The sequence below is a fragment of the Mustela lutreola genome, chromosome 16 (genome assembly GCF_030435805.1).
Source record: "Mustela lutreola isolate mMusLut2 chromosome 16, mMusLut2.pri, whole genome shotgun sequence".
In the NCBI taxonomy this organism is placed as follows: domain Eukaryota; kingdom Metazoa; phylum Chordata; class Mammalia; order Carnivora; family Mustelidae; genus Mustela; species Mustela lutreola.
Window position 1 is genome coordinate 54,247,275 of NC_081305.1, and position 20,128 is coordinate 54,267,402.

Below are 20,128 nucleotides of genomic sequence, written 5' to 3' on the forward strand. Positions count from 1 at the left end.
CCAACTTCCCCACCGTCCAGGGGTCCACAACCACATATCTTACAGTGTGGGCTGCACCTCAGCCTTGGTGGGGAGGTTCCTTTCCAAGTTCATTCCTTCCTTGGGCCTGAATCCTATGGTATTCCCCTACCCCTTTATAGAATATTACCTGTTAAAGTTAATAATTCCTTATATTAAATTTTCCCTGTTCAAATTAAAAAAGAAAATGCTTGGTAGGGCAATTTACTTAATATTTTTGTATCTTCGTTTCAACACCCAAAAAACTGAGGGTAATAATTCCTGCTCCTGGAGTTGCTAGAGCATGAAGGGAGTTTCCTGACATTGGAACAGCACCCATCCCAGCACCCAGCCAGGAGGGAGAGCTCTCATGGTTTCTGCAGTGCTGCTGTCTCTCCCTTTATCACCATCCCCATCTGCCCGGGCCTCCTGTGGCTGCTGTAACAAATTACCAAAAACATGGTAGCTTAAAACCACACACGTTGTTCCCTCCCAGTTGTGGAGGCCCGCAGTCCAACACCAATTTCCATGGGCCAAAAGCACAATGTCTACAGGGCTATGCTCCCTAGGGAGGCTTCTGGAGTGGGACAGGGGAGAATCTGTTCGCTGCCTGTCTGCTCTTGGTTGCCACCTGCATTCCTTGGCTTGAGGCTGCGTGGCTCCAAGCTCTGGAGCTTGGAGCTTCATATAAGGGTATTGTGATTGTATTTAGGGCCCACTTGGGTCATCCAGGATAAACCCCTCACCTCAGGATCCTTCATTTAATCATATCTGAAAAGACCATTTTCCCTTTGTAAGGTAGCATTCATGAGTTCCAGGCATTCGGCTCTGATATCTTTGGAGACCGTTACTCAGCCTCTCACCGCATCCCTCCACCATCCTCCACTCCTCTGACACAAGCCCCTCCCCCTTGGACCTGAAGGGGGGTTTGGCCAAAGTGAGGCACAGACTGAACACTGGAGTATGGCTGGAGAATGTTGTCCTCCCTGCCTGCTGCTCTCCTTGGTTCCTGTCGGGTGGCTCCTCTGCTCTAGCCCTGGTTCTCAGTGAGGCCCCAGGGGCACATTTCTCCCCCTGGTTTCTCCAGGATCCAGCAGAATCTGGAAGGAGCCCTTTCCTTCTGTAGCTGGATCCTGGAATCCCTAACCCTGTGCATACCTCTGTAAGTGGCATCCTTATCAGGAAGTGTGTTTAAGAACCCTACTGGAGGTGCACCTGGGCAGCTCAGTCGTTAAGTGGCTGCCTTCTGCTCAGGTCATGATCTTGGAGGTCCTGGGACCAAGCCCTGCATCGCATCAGGCTTCCTGATCTGCAGGAGACCTGCTTCTCCCTCTTCCAATCCCTCTGCTTGTGCCTCTGTAAAATAAAATCTTAAAAAAAAAAAAAAAAAACAAAAACCAGAACCTTACTGGAGGGGCTGTCCCAGGCTAGCACAGGCTGTGTTATTACTCGGTGTTCATCAGGTTTTGGGCATTGTAAGATATTGAACAGCACCCAGGACTCAAGCCCTAGATGTAAGGAGCTCTCTTCCTGCCACCCATAATGGTCAGGACAACCCAGAGTGTCCCCAGGGAGGCACAAAGTTGCTCCCTTGAGGAACCACCGCTCTGGGAGGAAACACAGGAGCCAGGAACCGTGGTTGTCTCTTGGGAGTGGGATGAGGCAGGGGTCTTGCTTTTTCCTTTTGTTCCCCTTCGTAACTTGTTCCTGCTAAGCCTCTTTGAAAGTGAGGAACTCACTAAAGCAAAAAGCTGGCAGTTAAAATCAGAACAGGTGGTGTTGGAAGTGGCCCACACCTTGTGTTTGTAGGTTCTCAAGGGGCTCTCAGTTGGGTCCTGTGGGAACTGCAGCTTCCTCCTGGAGAATTCTTGCATTGACTTTTTTCCTCTCTGCAAACACACTGGCAACTCAGCCCCTAGACCTTTGTTCATCTCTGCACTCTGCCTAGACTCTCTTCTAAGACCTTCACCTCCTCAGAGACGTTTTCCACCTCTACCTTTGGCCCCTTGGCCAGGGGCACCCACGGTTTTCTTTACCACCCCTTACTTGTCACGTATCCCATTTATTTATTCTTGTTCACTGGCTTAGTGTCTTTCTCCCCCATGGGACTCTAAGCTCCCTGAGGGCAGGGACTTTGTCTGCCCCCATGGGTGCTATGCCTTCCGTGCCTCACACACAGTAGAGCTCTCAATACATTTTTTTGGAAGAATAACTCCTTACCCTCTTCACTGGCTTCCTCCCCACAAAAGGTCAGCCAAGGTCACCCACTTTGTAATATACTTTCCCTTTTCCTGTCACTGGCAGGTCCCTGGAACTGTGCTAGGTGTTAGTAACAGCAGTTGAAGACACTCACTGCCTGAGGCAGAGTGGGGGTGGTGGGGGTGTCCGAGCCCCAGCTCCCAGTTCCTCCACCTGTGTTCAATCAGGCAGGTTCCTTGTCCCTCTCTAGAGGATGTGCAAAATGGCCCCCACCTCACAGGGCTAGGGTGGGGATCAAATGGTGGGATGGCCAGTTTTTTCCATGAACTTGGCTGGACCAGAGTCCTCCATCAGTCAAACCCCCAGCAACTGTTGCCCTGAAGGTATTTTGTACATGTAACTGACATATATAATCAGTTGAGATAATTCTCAATTATCTGGGTGGGCTTGACTCAGTCGGTTGAAAGTCCTTTAGAGCAGAAAGGAGGATTCCCAGGAGAAGAAATTCTGCTTGGGGACAACAGATCCTGTGCCTGACAGTCTCCCGCCTGCCTGACAACTGCCTGCCTGGAGGACATCAGACCTGCCTAGCCCCACAGTCACATAAGCCAATTCCGTGCAATGAATCTCTTAATACGGGTCAGCTACTGATTCTGTTTCTTGGGTTGAACGCTGATGGATACAAATGGGTCTTAACATGTTAAGAACAGGACCTGGAGCACACACAGAGCTCAACAAACATGAGCTGCCATTCTGGTGGCCCCAGTGCCCTGCTTGGTGCCAGGCAGCCATGAACACATTCCCAGCTCACAGTAACACATGATGTTATGCTCCCATTCCTCAGATGAAGCCGGGAACGGGGTGCATGATCAGCCCACACTCAGGGCGGTGCTGGGATCCCATCACCGGTAGCCCAGCTCCAGCGCCCCATGGCCGGCCACAAAGGTTCACATGCCCACAGCCCCACTGCAGTGACCAGTGAGGATCCCTAACCAGGAGAGGAAGGGACAGTGGCAGCCCTGTCCTCCACCATCCTCCAAACCTAGCAAGGTGTAGGCACAAAAAGGGTTAACTGAGAAGGGAACTAGATGGGGGCTGTTGAATGAGAATGAGATGGGTGGGGGGTAGGGACTTGCTCCCAGAGAGATTCGTTCCCCAGCCTGAACTGCAGCCTTCAGGTCTCCCGATGATCAGCAGAAGTCATCCTGATGGACAGGGCTCCCAGGAGTGGGCAGGAGAGGGCAGAAGTGGGGGAGCAGGTGGCAAGGACACTCCCCTTTCTGAATGTCAGCTTCCTTGTGGGAAAAGCTGGGGGACCAGCTCCTGTCTCATAAAGTTGAGGTATGACCTTGGGGAGGTTTCTCCTCCTTCCCACGCCCCGCCCCCTGAGGGAGGTTTCTCAAGCTCTCTGGGCCTCAGTTTCCTCCTCTGTAAAATGCCCTTGACCACCAGACCCTTTGCACAGTGCTGCTGGGCTCTGTGCATGAAGGCCTAAGGGCCCATAAGGCACTGGGTGCTGGCCAGTGCCATCGTCGTGGTTGTGCCTGTCATCTCCTGAAGGAATGAGGGAGGGCTGTTTATAAAGTCCATCTACCCCATGATCTTCTCCTCAGGTGGAGTGAGGAAATAGCAAGCTTTGCCCAGTGACATGAGTGACTGTTATATCACGATCAGAGACCGGAGGTTTGTCCTGGGGAGTGAGTAGTCACCTCAGGCTAGATGGGGACAGAAGCATCCTCCTCTGATGGACAAAGGTTCTCAGCAGCTTGGGCATCCATCTCTGAACCTCAGTGGTCCCCCACTCACAGTCCCCTCCCCGCAAGGCACTTGTGTCTCAGTCTGCACTGGGAGGGACCCATGCCGGTGTCCCTGCAGGGCTCAGCATGAGTGTGGCACTTGGGGGCCCTGGGAAAACGTGTATTAGATGAGGAACAGGGGGAGTGGGTGAGAGAGGGGTGGCAACGGAGGCAGAGAGTGATGAGGAGGGGTGGGTGGCGAACCAGAGACCCTGCAGGGCAGCTGCTCCTTGGTCAAAGATCCACTTTCCAACCTCATCTTCATTTGCGGAGCTGCTGCTGGCTCCCTGCCACCCACACATGGGGACAGCATATTTTTTTCCTGAGCTAGGTATCCCTGAGTCCGAAACTGGCAGGCTGCCAGGCCTCCGAAGCTGAGCTCGAGGGTGCTGTCCCTGCCCTGTGTGTCCTTCAGGCAGCAGTCCCTCTTGCTTCTGAGAGCCGGCTGGATGATGATTGAGGCCCAAGAGCAGAGGAGCTTCCTCTGGCCAGCCTGGGGTGCCCTGACTGGCTCATTCCTTCCCACTGTTGCCCCCTGCTTGTGCTGCCCTCGCTGGAGCACCCCAGGTCCCCCACTTTCCGTCTTGTGGCTTCCCAGCTCCCAGCATGTCTGCCCAGATCAGAGGGCAATGCTCCAGCTCCCAGTTCTCCCAGTCTTACTCTCTCTTCCCAGTACTGGCCCCTGCCCCTCCCTGATGCCCCCTTTCTGCAGCCTTGACCCTGCAGGCCGCAGCCAGACCAGGGGATGCCTTGCGGGCAGGACATGAACCTCACTCACCGGTGTCCCCAACCCAAGGCCTGCCACATGGGGACACCACAGCTGTTTGCAGTAACACCTATGAATGAATTCCTGGAATGTCCTTCTCCGTCTAAATAATTCTTCCTCATCCTTCCAGACCCAAGCCTCTGCCCAGGGTCTGGGGATTCTGTTTCTACTGGGCAAGGCATTTGCATTCTGAATAACAATACCTTTGGGCAAGAGGTGTGTTTAGAGGAAAGGTGTCTCCTCCAAGTCTATGGTTCTGATGAGACTTGCAAATGATAGGTCCACATATGACTTTTTGGGGGCCCGTGCTGCTTTTTAAAAACCGTTACTAACAGTTGGAATCCAGAAATTTCACACTGGAATCTAGATGTCTGGATTTTTTTGAAAACAAATAAATAAATAGATAAAAGAGAAACTAGAAGACCCAGCAGATCTCATTCCTGCTGGGGGAGGGGACAGGTTAAGAGTCGGATCTGAGTTTTTCTGCTTCCCCCTTCAGGTGGGACACCTGCTCTCAGGACCACTCGGTTCTCATGTGGATCAGGGGCACTTATTTTGTTACCTGCCCGGCCCCTGTGGGCTTTTGAGTTTGCAGCCTCCGCACCATAGTCTTATAAGGTCAGGAAAAAATTTCCAGGGGACAGGGACAACTGCTCCAGGGAGCAAGGGTCCTGGGTTGGGGGAGGGGTGTCCTGGGCTGTGCAGTCTTGTTGTGTGGCCTGAGACACTGTGAGCCTCTGTTTCCCTATTTGCAACTTGGGGGTGTGGAGGGCGGCCCCGTGATCTCCAGTGTCCCTGCAGAGAGACCTCTGGGCTTCTTTAGTGTTTCAGGCACTTACCTTCCACGGGTCTCAGTTTCCCTCTGCAGAGTGCGGAGGCTAGCTTTGCTTGGCAGTGCCTGAAGCTGCAGGAGGGTCACTGTCACTCTGGGTCACAGTGCCCGTGTGGACAATAGCGTTAGCCCTTCTGCTAGTGCTGTCTCCCCGCCAGGGTCCCGTGTATGTCACCAGTGGTCCTGCGCGTTGGCAGGCCTGTCCAGACCATGTTGCTCAAGGGCAGAGAGTAGGCAGGTCCTTGGTTGGGGAGGGGACTGACAAACAGGTCCAGCGCATGGGAGTCCTTGTGGGGTGAATGTGTGAGCTCTTGGCGCTGACTTCTGGTCTTAGAGTCTCTGGATGGAGATACTGCTCCTGCTCTGTAGGTCTGGGAAGTTTGACCGGGCTAGTGGATCTAGGCGTCTGAGAGCCACGCATCTGTCTTGATCAGTCTGGGAGCTTTCTTGCCCGTGGTCAGTCCTTCTGGCTCAAGAGCCCTAGACTGTGGGAGAACCAGATCCTGGCATTCTTCTGCCTTGGCCAAGCCCTTACCCTCTCTGGGTACCCCCCAATGGAAAGCTATGACTAACTCCTTGATGCCTGTGTCATCGGATGAACCGTGCCCTCCCCCTTGTAAGCCCCTTCCCCCTACAATTCATATGTTGAAGCCCTAACCCACAGTACCTCTCACTGACTTTATTTGGAGACAGGACCTTTAAAGAGATGATTAAATTAAACTGTGGCCATTAGGGTGGGCCCTAATTCGTTATGACATGTGTCCTCACATAAAGAGATTAGGACACAGACACGTGCACAAGGAAGGCCACTTGAGGACACAGGGAGAAGGTGGCCGTCTATAAGCTGAGGAGAGCGCTCCCAAGGAACCAGCCCTGCCGACACCTTGATCTTGGTTTTCTGGCCTCCGGATCTGTGAAAAGGCCTGCTGTTTAAGTTCCTGAGTCTGGGGCACTTCATTATGGCAGCCTTGAGCAGACTAATAATAATAAGGCCTATGCCCTAGTATTTTCTGTTCACTCCCGGAAGGGCAGCAGCCACTTGTGGCCAAGTCTGCCTTCCCAACTGGGGCAGGGGCTGGGCCCAGAGCCCCTCAGGCTCTTCACCAACCACAGCAAAGGGGACTCTGCTGCTGGAAGGGGACTCAGCTTGAGGCACCAGACAGACACTCGGGTAAGGCCCAGTCCTGCCAGTGGCCATGTGTCAGAATGAGTCCGAGACATTGCTGGCAGTGCAGAACCTCTGGGCTCTGACCCTGAGGGGTTGGATTTGCAAGTCTAGGGGTCCCGGACAATCTTTGTTTCTAAAGAGTGTTCCCTGGTGGTGTCAACAGGCAGTGGGTGAGTTTAGGCAGGATGTGGAGTTCAGCTGGCCTCAGCTGGGCAGCAGTCTGTCTGGTGTCCGTCCCAGCCCAGGGACTTACCTCCAACTGACGCTCAGTGCTTTTGGCTTCAGACTTCACAGCTGTTTCTGGCTCTTCCAGCAACTCTGGTATCTGGATAATTGGGGCCTCTTTAGCCTTGGAAATGTTCCTGTCCTCCCACCATTGAAGCATCTTCACTCTAAAGTAATGAGCCCTGTGGTTAATACTGTGCTCCATCTCCCCGTCCCCTCCTTGTTCCCAGAAGGAGCCCTGGGCTGGGGGTCAGAAGACCCAGACCCTTTCCCTCCATTTGCTAGTTCTGTGACCAGCAACTCCCTCTCCTCCTCAACCAGGCATACAAATACCCACTCTCTTGGCCTGGATCTTCTTCCTAGCTTCTTTTCCAGCCTCCTGGCCCAGAGCTGACCTATACCTTCCCTGCTCCCAACCATCCCATGGCTCCCCAGCACCCTCACGACAAAGTCCCAGCCCTCCCCAACCAAGTCCCTTCATGGTGGTGCCTTTATTCAGGTTCTCTCCCAGCCCTGTGATGTCTCAATATGTATATGATTTTTTTTTCTAGACTAATTTTTTACACCTTTTTTCTTTCTCTTAATATTTCCACTGTATCTGTGCATGTTAGTACATTGACAGCCTCCTTAGTCTTTTTCACAGCTGCGTGGTGCTCTGTTGTGTAGATGTATCATTGGTTACATAACTGGTTCCCTTCCTTTCTTGCCCTGGCAACTGCAATTGCCCTGCTCATTGGTCCCCCTGCTTTGCTCAGTCTGGCTCTTCCCCGGAAGTGGGAATGTACATGGGATTTTGTTTGGATTCAGCTGTAATGAAGCTAACAGATTGGGGAATGGCTGCCATTGAACAGACAGTTTGTTATTCAAAGTTCCCAAGAGGTGGGACGTCTAGGGGGTTCAGTTGGTTAAGCATCTGCCTTTGGCTCCAATCATGATCCCAGGGCCCTGGGATCAAGCCCTGTGCTGGGTTCCCTGCTTAGCAGGAAGTCTGCTTCTTCCTCTCCCTTTGTCTCTCTTCTTGCTTGTGTGTGCTCTCTCTTTCCCTGACAAATAAATAAATAAAATCTTTAAAAAAAATTCTCCAAGTTCCCAAGAGGGACACACCATGCCACACAGGGCCACATGGGGAAGCTCCAGGGTTGCTCAGGGAAGTAGAAGGGGGAAGCACATGTGGGAGCTTTTATTATGGTTTCTATGGGACTGGAATGGCACAGTAGGCAAGTTTAGGACTGGCCCACCAAAGTACCTCACCCACCTAAACATTAGTCGAGGATGGCCCTGTGACTGAAGCAGGGACAATCAGAGTCTTCTCTGGACCGATATATCCTCAAGAGGAAGACAAGTCCTGTCTCAGCTAGAGTTGCTGAGATAGGATACAATCATGTGGCTGCTCCTGGCCATCTTGCCACTAGGTGGAGAGCGCCTCCAGGGTTCAAGTACACACAGAAGGAAGCAGAGCAAAGGCATGGGGACAGCAGACTCTTAATGTCATATGCATACCTAGATCCAGCCATGTCTGAAGTATAAATATTCCCTGTTACGGGCTGAATTGTGTCTTCCTTATCCCACCCAATTCATTCCAACACCCAGTACCTCAGAATGTAACTGTTTTTGAAGAAAGGACCTTTAAAACGGTAATTAAGGTAAAATGAGGTTATATGGATAGACCCTAATCCATGTGACTGTACTTGGATAAGATCTTCAATGAGGTGATTAAGTTAAATTGATGCTTTTAGGTGGGTCCTAATCCAATAGGACTTGTGTCCTTGTAAGAAGAGGGACAGGTGCCTGGGTTGCTTATTAAGTGGCAGACTCTGGCTTTTGGCTGGGGTCATGATCTCAGGGTTGTGGGATGGAGCTCTGTACTGGGCTCTGTACTCAGCACAAAATCTGCTTGTCCTTCTCTCTCATGTCCTCCCCCAATTCATTCTCTCTTGCCCTCTCTCTAAAATAAATAAAAATCCAGGGTGCCTGGGTGCCTCAGTGGGTTAAAGCCATGATCCCAGGATGGGATTGGATGAAGTCCTGCATCGGGCTCTGCTCAGCAGGGAGCCTGCTTCCTCCCCTCTCTCTCTCTCTGCCTGCCTCTCTGCCTACTTGTGATCTGTCTGTCAAATAAATAAATAAAATCTTTAAAAATATTAAAATAAATAAAAATCTTAAAAAAAAAAAAAAAAGGAGAAGAGGGACAGACACCAGGTGTGTGTGTGCACAGGGATGATCAGGTGAAGTGGTAAGAGGGTGGCCATGTGCAAGCCAACGAGTCTTAAGAGAAACCAATCCTGCTGACACTTGGGGTCTTGGGCTTCCAGCCTCCAGAACCATGAGAAAATAAATCTCTGTTGTTGAAGTCTTAGACTTAACAGATGGTCAATATGTTCCTGTAGCAGATTATGTACAGATGGCTGCAAATTTCTGGCACTCCTCCCATGGCGAAATGGGGTCTATTTTCCCTTCCCCTTGAATCTTGGCCAGTCTGTGACTTGTTCTGAGAGAATATGATGGAAGTGACATTCTATCAATTCCAGGCCTAGCCTTAAAAGGACTGGCAACTTTGCCTTGGAAGGGACCATGACAGATGAGTCTCTAACACTGCATGGAAAGTAAGAGGGGCCCAGGTGAGTCCCGTCCTCCGGCTGTCCACAGCAAAATGTCAGGCATGAGAGTGTAGTCATCTTGGACCCTCTGCCCTAGCCCAGCAGCTAGCTAAATACCACCAAGTGACCTCAGTGGATACCATAGGAAGCTGAAGAATCATTCAGTTGGGCCCTACTCAAATTCCTGATCCATGAAATTGTGCGATATACTAAAATGACCATTGTTTAAAGTCACTAAGTTTAGGGGACTATAATATAGCAACATATAGCAATAACTGTTTCCTTTTTCCTTGAGCTTGCTGAATTCAGCTCTTATTACTCACAACTGGAAGAGTCCTAACTAATGTGACTTATCTCCTTTAACCATTATCCTTCATGCATTATTCCCCAAAACTTTTCCACCTACGACAGTTTAAAATCCCAATACTCTATGCTGTGCCTCCTTCTGTCCTATTCAGGTTCCTTATGCTCTCTTTCAGTCTTTGGTTTCTGTTCCTTGATCTCACAGACGGAGGTTTCGGATCCAAGATACCACATTCTCTAGCACCTTGGTTTCTCTTCCTTTTTTCCCTGCCTCACGGGGAACAATGGCTACCACTCGAAGTGCTCTTTCCCCCAGCTTTCATATCTCTCTGGTGCTCCACCCCATCATCCTTCCATGGCATCCTGCCTGCAAATTCCCAAATCTAGATCAATGCCACCCTTCACTCTTTTTCTTCCAATGACCACTACTGGGAGGAAACATCACACAGCAATGGCATTGTTGCCGCTAATATTGAACAATCTCCAGTCACCATTGGACCTTTGCTGCTGGTCACCAATTATTTCCCTTGTCTTCATGTGGATCCCACTCATTCTCCTCAGTGGCTATTCCAATCATCTCATCCCCATCACCACTTTTCTTGATCCCTTCCCCTCACCCCTGCTCCCACCCACATCTTTCAGCAGATGGCCTCACCATCCTCCTTCACTGTGAAAAAAAAAAAAAAGCCCATGGGTAGGAGGGCCTCACCCCACCCACCAGAATCATAAACACTACCTAAAGTGAACAAGAAAAATATAGAACATCTGCCATTGGATTTTGAGAATAATTCTGAGAATAAAGATAAATGACTGCTTTAGAGAGTGCCATTTCAATGGCGTGGTGCTAGTGAGCAGATTGTAGGGGACTGACGAATGTAAGGGTGATGAGAATCAGGCAGTGGGAGTAAGCTCTTCTCTCAAAAAAAATTGGATGGTACATAGAGGGTGTTTGTGGGGCTGAGGTTGGAGAGATTTGGGCACGTTTATACCCTTCAGAGAAAGAACTGGTGAAGAAAGAATGACTGAAAATTTAGGAGACAGAAGAGATGATTAATGGAGTGTGGAGGAGATGGATTCCCAGGCAAAGGAGGTGAGGCTAACCTTGGACAGGAAGAGGGATGCCTCTTTCTCTGAAAAAGGCAAGAAGTAAATCACCAGTGCCAGTGGCAATAACTCTGTAGGTGTTGGGAGTTGCTTTTTTCCTGTGAAGTAGGTAAAACTTGTTGCCGAGTGAGGGGAAGGAGATAAGAGAAGAGGGGAAGGAAAGAAAACATCTGTAATACTGATAAGGCATCATATTGGGGAAGGCTCTCGGGGGTGTGTGGGAGGATTTTTTTTTTTTTTTAGATTTATTTATTTTATTTTATTTATTTATTTTTTTAAAAAGATTTTATTTATTTATTTATTTGACAGGTAGAGATCACAAGTAGGCAGAGAGGCAGGCAGAGAGGGGGGTGGGAAGCAGGCTCCCCACCGAGCAGAAAGCCCGATGTGGGGCTCGATCCCAGGACCCCAAGATCATGACCCGAGCTGAAGGCAGCAGCTCCACCCACTGAGCCACCCAGGCGCCCCTAGATTTATTTATTTTAGAGAGAGAGTGGGGAGGAGAGCCAGAGGGAGAGGGAAGGAAGCAGACTCCCCATTCAGCAAGGAGCTGATGTGGGGCTTGGTCCCTGGACCCTGAGATCATGACCTGAGCTGAAATCAAGAGTCAGACACTTAATTGACTGAACCACCCAGGTGTCCTGTGTGGGAGGATTTCTATGCAGTATGGATGCCACCTTCCCCTACAAGGATGGAGATTCTGAAGGGTGGGGTCCCCTTAGTATCTCCCTTGTATGGACCTTTAACCTAGCACTTGCTTTCTTGTCTATATCCCTAGAAAATGCAGGACATAGGGCAAAAGGACAAACAGAGGAAAAAAGAAAATCTGAGAAATATTAAATGAGAAGCCCACAGTGAAAGGAACTGATGGAGGTAACAGACACGAGAGCACAGATGAAAGAGGCAAAGCAGATGTACCTAACAACAAACAAACAAAACAGATACCCACACTTAGTCACATCAGAGTAGAACCATTACATTAGCACTAATACTATCCAAAAGCCCAGATGGCTGTGGGGGCCCTGAAAAGGCACCCAGCCCAGTGCCAGGAAAGGTTTCCTGGAACACATAATGTAAAGGCTGTGAGCTGAGCCCTTAATGATGAGTAAATGTCAGCCTGGTGAGAGAAGGGAGCAGGGATGGGAGGAGAAGTGCAGAGAAGGGCACTGAGCAGAAGTCACAATACAACTAGAAAAGATGAACTCGATTTAAAGCCTATGTATCTGAAAGAAAGAAAACGCCTATGTATCTGTTGAAAACAGTCTTCATCAAGTGTAGAATACACATTCTTTTTAAGCCTGTGTGGAATGTTTATAAAAACTACCACAAAGAAAATAAAGAATTGAAATAATTCATAGTATTAAATCCACTTATTGGATTTAAGCTAGAAATAAAGAAAACAGGATCATTAGAATACATTGCTTTGTCTAAGAAAATCTCTCCTGGGTTAAAAATCAAAATGGAAATTAGAACTATTTTAACCAAGTGATACTAAAATACTTTATACCAAAGTTTGTGAGATGCAACTAAAGTCGTACTTAGAGGGAAACTGATAGCCTTACACTCACATATTGGGAGAAGAAGATTGGCTAAATTAAATGATACAAGAGACCATGTTAAGGGGGCAAAAAGAACAGATTGGAAGGATTATAATGAAGGAAATAAATAACATAAATAAATGTAGTAGGTGTTGGAAAAGGCTTGATGATGAATTTTAACCTGATACTCACATGAGGAGGACAAGGAAGAAGAAGAACAGTGCGGAGATGATGGATCCATATATGATGCCCTGGGTCAGCCCTTTCACGAACACACTGGAACCTGAATGCTTATCTGGAATCAGAGGGAAGTGAGAGTGGTATTTTATTTTCTCCTAAGGCTGTGAAGTCTGAGCTACCACTCTTTCCTCTGGCCCTGTGCCCATCCTCATTTTGATGCCCCGGTGTTGTTGTTCTAGCCCAGTCAGTAGACCCCTGCGTACTGACCTGGTAGTAGGAAGACACGTGAAGCATGGATGCCATATTGGTTCTTCCCCTCACAGCGGAGATTCATGAGTAAATCTGGCTCCCCAGTGAGGCTAATGGTGCTGTTGTTCCAGGCACCAATTACCGTGGAAGTCACCTTGAAGATGCTATTTGTGTTGTTGACACTCACAGGAACACCTTCCAACAACCACTGCATAGAGGGTGTAGGGAGCCCATGGAAGGAACAGCTACACTGCAGAGTCTTCTCCAAGGAACAAGAAGCATTAAGCAGCCTTGTGGGTGCTATGGGGAGAGCAGGTCAGTAGTCACCAAGGCACCCTTACTTCCTTTCTCCACTTTCTCCTTTTCCTTATTCCTATTCTTATTCCTGATTCCCCAGGAGCTTCAGAAAAACTTTCTGGAAGCCCAGAGAAGCTGGGCTTCTCAGACCAGTTTCCCTTCATCCTCTTCCTCACCTGTGTCTGATTCTTGTTCAGCTCTTACCTCTGGTCTTTCAGCCGCTGAAGCCTGGTAAAGATGTGACAGCTTGCCAGACTCCTCCCACCCAACCCTGCCCCAGGACTCGGGAATTTCTCCTGAGCCCACCACTTCTCCCAGACTCTGGATCTTCCTTTGCCCACCAGCACTCACAGATCACTTGGAATACAACCCCGGCACTTCCAGAGAACATAGCTGCGGAGAAATTCAAATGACATCTGAGGGTGGTGTTATAATCCTGAGGCTTCAGGGTGAGGTACAGCAGTAGGAGGAGGAGTTGCTGGAGCCATCTGTGCTGGTGAACATGGTGGGTCAATTCCAGGAAAGGAAAGGGGCTTTGTTTTCTTTTCGGTGCCTTTAATGGTACAAGTCAAAATCATAGGATCCCCAGCCACGAGAATCTCTAGGATGTGGAGCTCTGGTTTCTGGGTCTGCCCTGAAGGGAAAGACAGATTGGACTGAAACAAGGGATCCTCATGGATACTTCAATGACCCACCAGTGTCTCCAGGTTACAAAGCATTTTCTCACCCATAAGTTCACCTGGTACACCCTCCCCACTCTGATAACCTCATGGAACCTGATACTGTTACTGTTGGATATATTTTCACATGGATATATCCCTTCTATGCACTATCTAGGTGAGCAAACTGAGGAGACTTCCTTAAGGAGGCAGAGCTTGAACCTGAATCCTGGACTCAAGCCTAAGGGTGAGAGAATTTTCCGAGATCTACATTGCCTCTGATTCCTTACCTGTCCCCAAGCCCAGACCTCCTAGGGTCAGTTCCTACAGTGCATCTTCCCTCCCAATCCAACTCTCCCCTCAGGCTCTGCCCTTTCCAGCAGATCTGTGATTGCTTCCCTGTCCACCTCTTACTTGCTGGATGGTGTGGGGCAAATCACTTTCCCCCTCTTTGTATTTCTATCAATAAAGAAATAAAGCTATCAATTGTACCATATATTGTATTATTGTAAAAACGAAATACATAGGATTTTATAAAGCTCTATGAAGTAAAAACCACACAATTACCAGAACATCTTCTTGGACTTGCTCCTTTACAAACCACCCATTTGAATGAGATTGTCATCTGATATGGAGAGTTTTATATCCTCCTACAGGAAGGACTCTTGTGTTCTAGATCTGCACAGAATAAGTATGTCATGGTGTCCCTTTTAAGTACATTGTGGATCAGCAGGGTACAGTCTTGTTCGTCAAGATTTCAAATAGTGTGGAATCTGCCCTTGGTGTTATTATCTATGGTAGCACTGGGTTGATTTATAGCTACACAGGACCTGATATTTTTATTGAGCCAGTAGGCCATGAGCACAGAATTGCTTGGGTATTCCTTGGGAAGTTCAAATATTCAAAGGATTACACACATCTTCTACTTGTATCTTCTTGAGTTCCACCAAAACATGAGAAAGTAACCCTGTGGGGAGGGATTTAAGTTGAAAAACTGACTAACCTAGTGTCCTCCAGTATCCCACTTGTGCATTAAAGGATTAAGCTTACCCTAGAAAGATTTGACCCTTTCCCAGTTCTAGGGAGGTAACCTCTAAGCCCTTGGAATGTCCTCCTGATAAGAGTGTCTATTACCTAGGGCCATGGGTCATGCTGGATAGTCTATATGAACAAAGTGATTTATGGAGGGGACCTTGGGCCATATGTGGTATCAGTTTGACCTCTGGAGGAGCCAGAGACTAAGGTCAGCCATGCCTATGGGACCAGGCCCCCAGTAAAAACCCTGGACACTAAAGCTGAGTGAGATTCCCTGCCTGGCAACACTGGGCATATTGCCAAACATTATTGCTAGGAGAAATAAATACTGTATGCACAACTCTACTGGGAGAAGACAACTGAAAGTTTATGCCTAGTCTCTCCTAAATCCTGCCCTTCGTGCCTCTTCCCTCTGCTGATTTTAATCTCCATTTGTTTGCTATAATAAATTGCAACTGAGAATATAACAGTTCTGCTAAGTTCTGTGAGTCTTCCTTGTGAATCATTGAACCTGAGGGTGGTCTTGTGGACTCCTAAGTGTACCACCGCAATTTAGCCTGCTGGGTTTTTCTGTTGTTCTTAGTGTTGGTAGTAATTATATTTTGTGAGGTTGGCCATGTAGCTCCATTTCTGAATCTCAGTTTCTCAATCAGAAAAATGGGCACAATACTACCAATACTACAGTGTTGTGGGAATTAAGAGATATTAACTAAAGATGTACATAGTTCTCTATAATAATTGTAGACTGTAACTTAGCTGTTGGCTCTCACTGAACAAGTATTCTTTTCACTGTTTTCTTCATTTCCCAGGTGACAGGTCCCTTATGTATAAAATGGAAGGAGGCCGAGGCCACTTCTAGTAATGCCATCCTAAAATTATGGTTGTATTACTGACCTGTATAATTGTTTATAGATTTTCCAACACCTTCATAGAAATCAGTTTAAGCCATCCTGATAATGGTTTTTTATAGTCCCTTAGACAGGGGAGAAGCTGGGGCTCAGAAAGGCTAAAGGTCTGCTTCAGGTTACAGAGAAAGGAGTAACAGCATCAACTAGAACCTGGTTTTCTACATGTTAAGTCCAGTATTCCAAAACATCACCACAAGGGATCTCAACACTCTTGGTTCTGGAACACCATGCTATTTCTCTTCTCTAAGACGTGACTTAATAACACCTACTATATAGATGATGGTGTTGAGAAAGCAGATGTGTATACATCTATCATTGAAGTTCTGGAGTGGCATGGGCATGGCATTAAAATGGAATTAGGAGTCAGAGGAGTTGGGTACTCCAATAGCGAAATTTCTAATGACTTGTGGCAAAGTTGCTGAATCTCCCAAGGCCTGTTTCCTCATCTGTGAAATGAGGACAATAATTCCTCAGGGAGCTCTTGGGTAGATGAAATGGGACACACTGTGAGTCACAGAATATGCACATGGAAGACGTCTATTATTTATTATTTATCAAGTACTTAATTCTCTATGTCTTCACCTTACTCAGCACTGTCTTCCACTCCCCACCCATACCCACCTCACCCCCACTCTTTTTTCACTTCCTCAGACACCTCCAACCCTGATTCTCATTCTATTTACCCAACCATAACAGTGGCAATGACATAAGTACCAACAGGATCTCAGGGACAAAAAAGGGCCAGGACCTATCCAGTTGCTGACTCAGGTCTCATCCATATATTGTGGAGGGCAGGATTTGAAAAGAGAATCAGCAGTAAGAGGCATGGGGTGTAGGTTGAGGTAAATTCATAGCCTACTAGGGGCTTTTGTCTCTTCAACCACTCTTAAATTCTGTTCACCTTGAGAATTAGGAGCTTCATGGGAACAGATGCTAAGGAATTTCAAGGATAGAGCAGTGTTTCCGAGACTCTCTCTGGAGCCCCAGTACCATGTCTTTCTTCTTTCTCCTCTTGTCATTACCCCCAGGTCCTTCCCTCTTTGAAGGACCTCAACTGCCAGACTGAGAAGCTTGACCTCTCTCCCAAGTCGATGGGGGAAGTCGTGAAAATCACTTTCAAAGGTTTTGAACCATGGGGAACATATTTGGGTGTCATAAGATCACTATAGATCTGCATCAAGGAGAAAGAAACAGTTCAAGAGGAAGAAACAGTGGCCATGCGGGTGGAGAGGACAGAATATATTTAAGTAGTATTTAAGCAATAGAAGACATGTCTAGGTCAACAGGATAAATTCCAAGCTCCTTTGCCTTGCATTTGAGGCTGTCCATGTTTTTGCTCAAAAAGTTGCCCTATCTCCACTGCTTCTTTCCCTAGCCTCTGCTATTCTTTGCCTGTCAAAGAGAGAAGTACCTTTCCACATATAGTATATACATTCCTGTCTCTGTATGTTTACTTGGGCCACTTTTCTTTTCACTACATTCTTCTGCAACTCTCCCCTCTGCCCACATTCAATCCTAGCCCTCTTTCTAAGTCCAGGTCAAATGAACTTCCATCAGGTAGCCTTCCATGATCTCCACAACCAGAAAGAAGCCTCCATTCCTAGACTCACTTCAATATCCTTATCCATTCATCTCTTTTAGGGCAATGTCTCAGACAAACTCTGAGAAATGCCTACCTGATAACCACCCTCCTGTGTATACTTATAATTTTAAATTTGTTCAGATGATCAACTCCCAGTTAAAAACAAAACAAAATAAAACAAACAAACAAAAAAAAAACTTTATTTCTCTGCCTCCTCTACATCCAGGAATGGCTCTATGACTGTTGTGGCCAATACCAGTACAAGTACAAGAAAAATGTCTTGTGTGGATAAAAGCCTATTCAGCATTTACCCTACTTTCTTTACCATTACAACTGAGCTCTGAAGGTCTGTTTTTTTGCATATAATGCTAGCTAATGGAATTCCAGACCCTGGTTTTAAAAAAATAAGTTTTCATAATGAAAGGAAACAAGTCTTAGAAAGAATTGAAAAAGATGTTCACTTCCCCTGAAGCTATAAATCAAAAGATATTGTTTTGTGTTATAAAAGGACTCAAGGAATTTGATTTGATATTGTACAAAACTGAGAATGTTTATAAGAATATAATTTATGTTCTCCTTTGCAATATACAGTTTTGTATGAATATTCATGACTGTTGCTGACTTGTTCTGTTCTCTGTTGATACAAATCCGCCCTTGGAAGAACAATTTAAATAAAGTGGTCTTATGAGACTCTAAAGACATTAGAAATTATTCCATGTCTTATGAAAATGATATCCAAATAAAATAGAATTCTGACCAGTTGTCTTATTTGATAATTTCTTGCTCTGATAACAATAATATTGTAACTGACATCTCTGTTTTCTTAAATTGTACACCCATCTGTAGGACTGTACTCTTCTTTTCTCCCACATGTGCAATGCAAATAAAAACTTTGGACTCTGCTAGATTTATTATTAAGCAAATATTCTGAGAGACTTGTCTACTTAGAATACCAACCATGAGGCTACCTGCCAAAGACTTTTGAGATTTCTATTTTTCTGATATCAGCACTACTTTCTCTTTGTTGCTTTCTTCTTTTCCAAAATCTGTCCCTTCTTGCTCCTTCTCCTCCTCTTTCCCTGGAATATGGATGTGATGCTGGAGGTGGAACAGCCATTTGACAACCATGAGATAACCGTAAAGATCAAAGCCACAGACTAAGGATACCGTAAACAACAATATAGTGGTCCTGGTTCCCTGACAGCTTTGTGGAGCTGCTATATTCACCTTGTACAGCCTACAAATATGCTTCCTCTTCATTCGGTTGTTTCTTTACTTGGGAAACTGGTCAAATATCCTACAAGAGAACTATCCAAGAGTGAGATTCTTGAGGAAAGATCCTACATCAAATAGATCTTTGTGTCCTCCAGGGTCTTAAAAAGGTTCTTGTCTGAAAAAAATGTAAAATCACATATCCTGATGATTTTCCAACTATTAGTTTCCAGTTTAATTCCACTGGGGTCAGAAAACATACTTTATATTATTACAATTCATTTGAGTTTGTTGAGACTTTATAGTTCAGAATATGGTCTAAGTGTTCCAGGAGCTATTGAGTACAATGTGTATTCTATATTGTTGGATGGGATAGTCTATAAATGTCACTTAAGTCAATTTGGCTGATAGTATTTTTTTTAAGATTTTATCTATTTATTTGACAGAGAGAGAGCACAAGCACAGCGGGTGGCAGGCAGAGAGAGGAGAAGCAGGGTCCCTGCTGAGCAAGGAGCCCAACCTGGGGCTCAATCTCAGGACCCTGGGATCATAACCTGAGCTGAAGGCAGATGCTTAACCAACTGAGTCAAACAACTAAGCCACCCCAGTTGCTGGTATTCTATATCCATACCATTTCTTTTCATCTGCTTGCTCAGTTACTGAGAGGGGAGGGTTGATTAGCCTAGTTCTCCTTTCAGTTACATTGGGTCTTTATTTTTGAAATTAAAAAATTTAATTAGAAATTAATCCTCAGAATCTAATTGAATATAGTGATTTATTTACAACCTCAAATCAAAGATTAAGGAGAACTCTGGAGGTGATTCCAGATAAAGCTTTGCCAGTAACTCGCTGGAAACTTTAGACAGTGCTGTTCCCTCTCTGGTTCCCCCCCCCCCCCATTTTCCCCATCTGTAAAAGGAGCAGGTGTTATTGCCCAGGTGTAATGGTCCTTCTGACTTCAAAATTACGATCTTTTCCACGTCTCTTTCCCTTCTCCAGGGTCTGGTGCAGCCATGGGTTGTCTCCACAAAAAAACCTCTTTCCTCTTCCCGCTAAATAATCATTTCCCTTTCCAGACTTACCCTCGTCTTGGGTGCCCACAGCTCCAGCCTGGACTGTCCTCAGCACGTCTTCACTCTGCTATTTCCGTGACAACCCAACGTCCTCCTTGAGTTCAGTTAAGGGCATCACGCGGACTTAGCCAAACTCACCATTGGCTGACTTACTACTTACAGGAACTTACTTTCCAGAGGGAGGAATTGATTGGTTGATTTAATGGCTTCCTACAACCCAGATCAACTGACATGTGCAATAAGCATGTGTACAACTACTGAGTGACTCACTGGGAAGGGACTAAGGTAGAGGAAACCTAACTGATTAGCTCACTCATAACAAGTTCATTAGGTGGCATGTGAGTCCCCAGCCTTACCAACGTCCCAAGGGCCTGAGGTCACGTGGGGATGTTGCTCCCCCAAAGCCCC

At 46.9% G+C, this 20,128-nt stretch overlaps 1 protein-coding gene across 3 annotated transcripts; it reads right to left on the bottom strand.

The window, feature by feature from the left end:
• Positions 1–4,904: 4,904 nt before the first annotated feature.
• Positions 4,905–20,109, bottom strand: LOC131817596 (SIGLEC family-like protein 1). Of its 3 annotated transcripts, none has more exons than XM_059151145.1 (7): positions 19,730–20,109; positions 18,663–18,732; positions 13,603–13,885; positions 12,973–13,254; positions 12,718–12,820; positions 7,012–7,150; positions 4,905–6,075 (listed from the first exon to the last, which is right to left on the bottom strand). In XM_059151145.1, the coding sequence occupies exons 3-7, from the start codon at positions 13,640–13,642 to the stop codon at positions 5,989–5,991; spliced, it is 651 nt and encodes a 216-aa protein (XP_059007128.1). In that variant the 5' UTR covers positions 13,643–13,885; positions 18,663–18,732; positions 19,730–20,109; the 3' UTR covers positions 4,905–5,988. The 3 variants fall into 3 exon arrangements, with proteins under 3 accessions (XP_059007128.1, XP_059007127.1, XP_059007126.1); XM_059151144.1 differs by having other exon boundaries at positions 18,663–18,825; XM_059151143.1 differs by lacking the exon at positions 18,663–18,732.
• Positions 20,110–20,128: the final 19 nt, after the last annotated feature.